At 34.5% G+C, this 9,211-nt stretch overlaps 1 protein-coding gene across 1 annotated transcript in view; it reads left to right on the top strand.

Moving 5' to 3' along the window:
- The window catches only part of IL1RAPL1 (interleukin 1 receptor accessory protein like 1), a 457,645-nt gene extending 449,940 nt beyond the window's left edge, over nucleotides 1-7,705 (top strand). Inside the window, exons 10-11 of the mRNA XM_029283439.1 lie at nucleotides 5,163-5,333; nucleotides 6,934-7,705. Of these exons, the coding sequence (XP_029139272.1) occupies nucleotides 5,163-5,333; nucleotides 6,934-7,652 (890 nt within the window). The 3' untranslated portion in view covers nucleotides 7,653-7,705. The remainder of the gene's footprint in view (nucleotides 1-5,162; nucleotides 5,334-6,933) is intronic.
- The last annotated feature ends 1,506 nt before the right edge of the window (nucleotides 7,706-9,211 follow it).

Below are 9,211 nucleotides of genomic sequence, written 5' to 3'. Positions count from 1 at the left end.
AATTTCACATTTCTCACCCATATCAGCTCCCAGGTATCCATAGATATTGTTTCTCCTATATTTTGAGCCCATTTAATCATACAATCTTTAACTAGCTCAGTTTCTGAATCCAATTCTAATAAAACATTGTATATCCTTCTGATATGTCCTTTAGCATCATCATGTATTCTACCATTCAGGATAGAATACAAAGGTTTAAACCATAAAAATATTTTAAATCATTGATGTTTTGCCTGGCAGTAAGATTGTGTTGTTTGTTAGTACTACTGTTTTTGAAGCAAGGTACCACCTGAGCATTTGGTTTTTCTTGCTTAAATGTAGAACCTTACTTATTTCACCATTGAATTTTGTTAGATAGGGCCCAATGTTCAAGTCTATCAAGATCCTTCTGTATCTTAAGCCTGTCTTCTGGAGTGTTGGCTATTCCTACCAGCTTGGTGCCGTCTGCAAATTTGATGAATTCCCCATCTATCCTCTCATCCAAATCGTTGATGAAGATGTTGAAGAGCACTGGGCCCAGAATTTACTGTGTAAAACTTTCAAAGATGTCTGTTACTTGGAGATAAGCAAACAATGTTTTTTTTTTATTACCAATCCCTATCATCCTTGCCTCTAGAAATTTGTGGATTTTGTGCTCTTGCCTGCAAAGGAAGAAAAAGTTTATAGAATTTCCTTTTACAGACAAGTGAAATGGCCAACCAGAAGCACTGCTAGTGCTGACATGCTTTATTTTTAACAGCTGTGACTGTAAGTGTAAGATAGAAGACAGAAAAATATGTCCTGTTACTAAGCACTGAAACAGTATAACATTGCTTATAGTGGGATATTCAACAAGTTTCTTTTAGGAATAACTGCAAATACTATCTGGAGCCTTAATGTTAATGTTTCCTTGCTCTTGTCATTGTTTGTCCTACTTTCTTCACAACAAAAATCAGAATGTGACCTTATTTGCTACTGAATTAGTTATATTTGGCATTATTGACCCTTTAATGAAAATTAATGATGGTTGCCTTCATTCACTATTACAGGCTAGTACACCAAATGCATGTATTGAAAGTATTGTATAAATTAAATTAGAGGAGAAATACCATTATATACAAAACAAGTCTCTTTCATACAATGAATTGAGTCAATTTAAAGTTGAATTAAAAAAAACAATTATGATATTCATGACTTTTGACATCCAATTTATTGTTCCATTTATGAAATGAATTTATGTGACACGTTATAAGTTACCTTTCTAGATTAACCCAAAGGTGCTTTTTCAAGAGGCAACTGTACTTTCTTATTTTTCTTTGAAGACGTTTCGCTTCTCATTCAAGAAGCTCTGAGATGAAGAAGATTCTTCGGTGAGAAGCGAAATGTCTTCAAAGAAAAACAAGAAAGCCCAGTTGCCTCTTAAAAAAGCACCTTTGGGACAACCATGACCTGGATGACTGAGAATCTCCATAGACTTTCTAGATTAAGTTCCTTCACACCAACTTCTATCCACAAAAATTGGATTTTCAGATGGTGCTATATTTAGAGAAAAATATCCAAACATTCCAAAATATATATTCTTACTCACATGTGTGGATAAATACTATTAGTATAGTATTTAAATTTAGGGTATATTTTTTGCAAATTATTGAGATTTTTTTTAAAAAAATTATTAATTGTTTTGTTACTACATTTCATTTATAAAATTACAGAGCATGTATTTCAAGAAAACTGTTGTGACAGTTTTAAAGATGCTATCCCATCGATTGGAACAATCTTTCCAATAGGATTTAAATTAATATTCAAAAATATTTCTGTTCAAAAGAAACAGATCTACAAAAAGAGGAAGTGGAGTTGCACTATATGTAAGAGTTCCTATATATCTATAGAAATACACATGATCAAAGATTAAAAAAATTAGAATCCATATGGGTCAATATAAAAGGAAAAAAGAATGTCATTTCTATAGGAGTATACTACAGGCCACCCAACCAAGCAGGAGAAATAGATGAACTCTTTGCTAATCAATTAACAAATGTGTGTAGAAAACATACCAGAATAATAATGGGAGACTTTAACTACCCTGATATCAACTGGGAGACAAACTCTGCAGCAAGTGGGAGATCCGACAGCTTCCTAACCAACTTAGCTGAGAACATTGTCATCCAAAAGGTAGAGGAGGGAACTAGAGGAGCTGTACTGGACCTAATTCTTACTAATAGAGAAGAAGTGAAAAGGGAATTGAAGTTGTGGGAACCTTGGGCAAAAGTGACCATGTCATATTGGAATTCAATATAATGCAAACACAAGCAATAGAACATAATCCAACCAATGTTTTAAACTTTGAAAGAGCTGATTTTAACAAACTCAGAGAGAGCCTAGGAAAGATTCCATGGATGAAATCTTAAAGGAGAAAACAATTCAAGAAGCGTGGGAAATTCTAAAAATATGATCATAAAAGCCCAGTCCAGCACAATGTCCCTCAAAAAGAAAAATAAGAAACCATCTCTTTGATAAACTGAAAGACAAAAAGGACAAGTACAAAAAATGGAAAGAGGGACACATAACTAAGGCAAAGTATCAGCAAATAGCCAGAATCTAAAAAGATGAAGTCAGGAAAGCAAAGGCTCAGAATGAACAAAGACTTGCAAAAAAAGTGAAAGATTTTTTTTTTTTAAGTTTTTTTTCAACATATTAACAACAACAAAAGTCAAGAAAACAGTGGGTTCATTAAAGAGAGAAGATAGCAAGGAAATAACAGGCAGTAGAGAGAAAGCAGAGCTGCTTAACTTATTCTTTGCATCACTCTTCATGCATAGAGAAACTATATCCCAACCTACTAAAATAATAACCGCAAAAAACAGACTAGAAATAAAAATTAAAATAATCAAAAAATGGTAAGAGAACACATGTGTGTGACAGATTACATCCCAGATTTCTGAAGGAGCTGGCAGATGTTATCTCAGAACCATTGTACCATATCTTTCAAAAATCCTGGAGCACTGGGGAATTACCTGAGGATTGGAAAAGAGCTGATGTGGTTCCCATCTTCAAAAAAAAAAAGGGGGGGGGACAAACCTAGGAAATTACAGACCAATCAGCCTAACATCTATACCTGGCAAGATACTGGAAAAGATAATCAAAAAACAGTTCTGCAAATATCTAGAAACAAATAAAGTTATAACTAGAAGTCAGTACAGGTTTGTTAAAAACAGATCTTACCAAACCAATCTTATTTCATTCTTTGACAAAGTGACTAAAATTAATTGACTAGCAGAATGCAGTGGACATAGTATACTTAGATTTCAGTAAGGCATTCAACAAAGTACTTGGTTAGCTAGAAAAATGACAGCATCTCCACCAGATGGATTTGTAACTGGCTGACAAATTGAACTCAATGAGTAGTCCTTAATGGCACTACATCTACATGGAGGGAAGTAAGCAGTGGGGTAGCACAAGTTACGTCTTAGACCTAGTACACTTCAATATCTTCATAAATGACTGAGACAAGGGAATAGGAGAGTAACTCATCAAATTTGCAGATGACACTAGGCTGGCAGGAATAGCCAACACACTAGAAGACAAACTCAGGATCCAAAAAGATCTTGACAGACTTGAACAATGGGCTCTATCCAGCATAATGAATTTTAATGTGGACAAAAGCAAGATTTTATACATAGGCAGTAAAAACCAAAGGTACAAGTACAGATTAGGCAAAACCTGGCTGAAAAACAGGGATCTTGGAGTCTGAGTGGACAATCACTTAAACATGAGCAAACATGTGCGGCATCAGCCAAAAAAGCTAATATAATCCTTGGTTGTATAAACAGAAGTAGAGAATCAAAATCATGTGAAGTATTAGTACTACTTTATAAAACCTTAGTAAAACCACACCTGGAATACTGCATCCAGTTTTAGTCACCACATTACAAAAAAGATGTTGAGACTTTGGAAAAAGTGCAAAGAGCAACTAAGATGATTAAAGGCCTGGAGACTAAAACATATGAAGAATGGTTGCAGGATTTGGCTTTGGTAGTCTAGAGAAAAGAAGGACTAAGGGTGACATGATAACAGTATTCCAGTATTTGAGGGCTGCTGCCACAAACAAGAGGGGGTCAACTTATTTTCCAAAGCACCAGAATAAGAAACAATGGATGGAAACTGATCAAAGAGAGAAGCAACCTGGAATTAAGCAGAAACTTCCTAAAAAGTGAGAGCAATTAACCAATGGAACAACTTGCCTTCAGAAATTGTGGGTGCTTCATCACTGGGAGGTAATAATAATAATAATGATTTTTAAGAAGAGGCTGGACAGTCATTGTCTGAAATGGTATAGGGAGCTGGACTAGAGGACCTCCAAAGTCTTTTCCAGCTCTATTCTATTTGATAATATAAACATTCGTGGGGAAAATACAGTATTTTTAAAAACAAAAACATTTCTGGCATGACTCCCATAAATCAGTTGGTGGAGATCACTCAATCAGTTAAGAGAGAGAGGAGGGAGAAAGAGGGATTCTAACTAATCATGCTTCTGTTGTGGCAGCTACCTATCTTCCTCTCTTTTCATAGAGTTGGTAGTAATGGTCTTGAATGGAGGGGAAATTATTTACTTAATATGTTTCTGTGATGATTCTCTCTCTCTCTCTCTCTCTCTCTCTCTCTCTCTCTCTCTCTCTCTCTCTCTCTCTCTCTCTCTCCCCAACCCCACTTGTTTTCAGAGAAATTTTCCAAGGCACATTGTGAAAATTAATTCTTTTTTCCTGTAGTTCCAAATGGGCATGTGTCTGTCACTTTTGATGTTATCTGTTTGACTGCATTTCTTAAGCCCCAAGGCAATAACATACATTAGGATCTTAGTTAGATTAAAATGCTGAAGCTGCTATGAATATTGCAAATGTTTTATGAAGGCTGTAGGTAGAGAAATGAAGAAAGAATCTAGTTTTCAATTTGAAATGGGAATCTAGAAAAAATGTTTTTTTTAATCATGAAAATACTATAGAGAAAATGGAGCACAAGCAGCTACTTAGTAATATATGGCCAAATAGAAAAGATGAAGAATAAAAAAGAAATATATCAGAATAATATAAATGGACATATAAAATAGGGACTTAGGTAAATCAATATGAAATAAAATCTATCTTCTTTTTCATCTGTCTCTCTTCTCTGTCCCTTTATATTTACAGATAACAAAGATTATGATGCCTATTTGTCATATACCAAAGTGGATCCTGACCAATGGAATCAGGAAACTGGGGAAGAAGAACGATTTGCTCTTGAGATCTTACCAGATATGCTTGAAAAGCATTATGGGTACAAATTATTCATTCCTGACAGAGATTTAATTCCAACTGGAAGTAAGTTTTTAAACACACACACTCATACACTCATACATACATACACTCATTTTGCATAGCACATGCCGTTTAGGTACATTTTAATGTGATACTGTTCTAATGCTGTTTATTATACATTCCATTAAAATAAATAATCAAAGCATATTAATAATAAGTACTATGGTACTAACACTAAAAATAATAAGCACTGTATACAATAACTATATGTATAATATGCTAACTTTTATTAACATAAGATAGGATATATAGTAACAGAATTAAATGTTCTTTGAAAAGTTCATTGCATACCATAGCTAAGTTAACAGCCTAACTAAAAAGTGTCTAGCCTACTTAAAAGTGTTTAAATAAAATTTGTCTTATATCTTCTTGCACGTACAAGAATAAAATCTTCCATATATTTTTAACAGCAGTAAAACCAACTGGAGCAACAAATCAGACCAAGTTGTCAGTTTTCTAGAATTGACTATATATTCTAGCTGTATTCTAGAATTAGATATATTCTAGAACTAAATTAATATAGTTCTAGAATATATAGAGATTATGCAAGATGGTGTTTGAATGGTTTCCTATGTTGCCATTACCACAAACATCCATTGGAAATTAAAAGCTAGCTGAAAGGTCAGCCCATAAATAGATCTGTATCCTTTATACCTAATTTGTATTCTTTATTAAGTGGAAATATACTTCTTATTGAAAATATTCAGTTGTGAGAAATATTCAAAATATTCAGTCGTTGAAGCCTGAAATGATGGAGACTATCAAGAAGTATAGCACACAAGCGAAAATGTCTTTGGATTAATAGCAACTTACTGTAGCATGACGCATTTTCATCAATTGCTTTACTCTTAAATATAAAGCTATTAGACAATCTTTTTATAGTCATCTTTTCCCATTGACAACTTAGACCAAATTCACCTTTCCTCAATAAAACTGATTTTCTCATAGACACCACTCACTGAAAGTGTACATCAGACAGGCTTCAACAGTTCCAGTTAAATAAAGATATCCTTTTTGCCCTTGCAGTTTGCAGAGATATAACGTGTAATTTTGGTGAAATGATGAAATTAGATTGCATTAGGCTGCCACCAAGGAATCCACTGAGTTATATTCCAAAAGTGGAAAAATAGGTCCATCTGCATGCAATTTAAAAAAAAATCTGGATAGGACATATTCTATAAAAATAAATGTGTATTGTAGAAACATTGGCTCTTTCCTTATGTTTTCTTAATTAAATTTACCCGAAGTACTGATTTCCCTCTTCCAGGAAGTAAAAAGGAAATATTTCCTTATATTCTTCATTCAGAGAAGGTTGCTCTCTCTCTGTTTTCCTGGAAAGGGGTGAAAGACAGCTCTGCTAGCAGTTTTTACACACAGCTCCAGAGGGAGCTATTTTTCTTCCTATTCTTTTCCTATTCTGAATGGGTTCTCACTTAGGAGCAATACCTCTTTAACAGAGATGAACATGTGAATAGATCTTTCAATATTTACATTGAATGCTTTTTAAGACGTAAATTAATAGTACTTATTTAAGATCTGCTTACAGTTCACAGTCCTGGCATAGAGATTTTTTCTGATCTTGAGTTGCTCTTTTGCTTATCAGCCTACATAGAAGACGTGGCAAGATGTGTAGACCAAAGCAAGCGACTGATAATTGTCATGACTCCAAATTATGTGGTCAGAAGAGGTTGGAGCATCTTTGAATTGGAAACCAGACTTAGGAACATGCTCATTACAGGAGAAATTAAAGTGATCCTCATTGAATGCAGTGAACTCCGAGGAATTATGAACTACCAGGAAGTTGAGGCGCTGAAACATACCATCAAGCTTCTAACTGTTATTAAATGGCATGGACCAAAATGCAACAAGTTGAATTCCAAATTCTGGAAACGTTTACAGTATGAAATGCCTTTTAAGAGGATAGAACCTATTACCCACGAGCAGGTTTTAGATGTTAGTGAGCAGGGGCCCTTTGGGGAACTGCAGACGGTCTCAGCAATTTCAATGGCTGCTGCTACCTCCACTGCTCTTGCCACTGCCCACCCTGATCTGCGTTCCACTTTTCATAACACATATCATTCACAGATGCGTCAGAAACACTATTATCGAAGCTATGAATACGACGTACCTCCTACTGGCACCCTGCCTCTTACCTCAATAGGTAACCAGCATACTTATTGCAACATCCCAATGACACTTATTAATGGACAGAGGCCACAGACAAAAACTAACCGAGAGCAGAATCCTGATGAGGCTCATACAAACAGTGCAATCCTGCCCCTCTTACCACGGGAAACTAGTATCTCCAGTGTCATTTGGTGACATCAGTGCAAGGGGGAAATCACCTCCCTTGATCAGAAGCAAGGTCTGCAGTCTGGTGCCTGGAACTACATCCTCGACTGCTGCTGTTAAACATGCATTACAATCTATGAAATATGAGGAAAAACAGGGTCTTGTACATATGGTTTTGCAAATTTCTTTGTAGCATCAGTCTTCCTGTTTTACCCATGTCTTTACCATCCACATGTTGACTTTGTTTTATATGTCATTAAGATTTGTATATTTACATTTTTTTTAAAAAAAAAGAGAGAGAAATGAAGAGACTGCTGTATAGATAGGAATTTTTTTTCCTCATTAGTATAGTTTGAGTGTGTGTGTGTGCATTTTAAACATTTTTGGGGAAAGCTTGGATAAAACTGTTCTTAATCTAGAAGCAGTATCCATTTTCTTGGTCTGCCTAGGCCAATACCCAGAGTCATGCTTGCAGCAATTCACCATTGTCTGTCTGTGTGTATGTATGTGCGTATGTGTGTGTGTATGTGTGTGCATGCACACGGGTGCCTGTGTGCATGCATGTATATGTGTGAAAACACTTGTTCTTGGGAGATCCCCACAAATGTTTCATAATCCTTTCTTCATGTTTTTATCACACTGCTACACTCTGCCCTTTTCCCCTCACCTTTTTAAAGCAGCACACTGAGTGAAATTAAAGATGGTCTAATTGTCTAATATTTCACGTAGTAAATAGTTGTGAACAGCAACAAAAAAAATCCAGTCTGTATTACTTGCTTCACAATAACCACTATAACCACTATTGAATCTATAGAAAGAATAATAGATTTTTCTGTTTGATTTTATGAGTTGTTTGTATTCATTTTATATAGAAATAACATGCCAACTCTAATTCATTCACTTCCTGGGAAAGTGTTGTATGTGTTGTAATTCCCACTACCTATTTTGTTTGTCTGTTTGCTTGAAATCAATGGTTTCTTTTCTTCTTTACATTCTTCAAATGAGATTATTGACATCTGCCAAGCAAGTAAGGCAGTAGGCACTGAAGTCCATTAAATCCTGGAGAGATTTCCAATGATGGCTTCCAAACCAAACTAGAATAGAAGGACAATATCAAAAATGGTTTATCACATTGTATTACATAAAATGCTGTCTTTTAAGAAATATGGAACATACTTTTTCAACAAGTTTGAAACATATGTATATTCAAGTTTGGTCATCACCTTTTCTTTTCACTGATACATCCAGAATTTAGCATTCTTTATTATTCATTATTATCTTTTCTTAAGCTTGTAATAACACTACATTTTTTAATTCCAAGGTTGTTTAAAGGAGATCTCAGGAGGTTGCAAAAAGTAAATACCAACAAACATCAATATTTTATAAAATATTAATATTTAAATCAGAAGGAGAAATGTTGGAAATAATGTTATTGAATAAAATAAACTAGTTTTATTTTAAATGTATTATTTCATCTTTAAAGAAAGAAAAAGCATGTGTTTTGGCTTTGAAATTATTTTCTGCATAAATCTAAGGACTGAACTTTGTCTATATGGATTCAATAAGAATTTGTCATAAATATTAACAGA

This window comes from Protobothrops mucrosquamatus, unplaced genomic scaffold, assembly GCF_001527695.2.
Source record: "Protobothrops mucrosquamatus isolate PMUCROS unplaced genomic scaffold, P.Mucros_1.0 scaffold88, whole genome shotgun sequence".
Classification (NCBI taxonomy): Eukaryota; Metazoa; Chordata; class Lepidosauria; order Squamata; family Viperidae; genus Protobothrops; species Protobothrops mucrosquamatus.
Note: the sequence above shows the minus strand (reverse complement) of the source record. Positions and strands in the feature narration are given on the sequence as shown.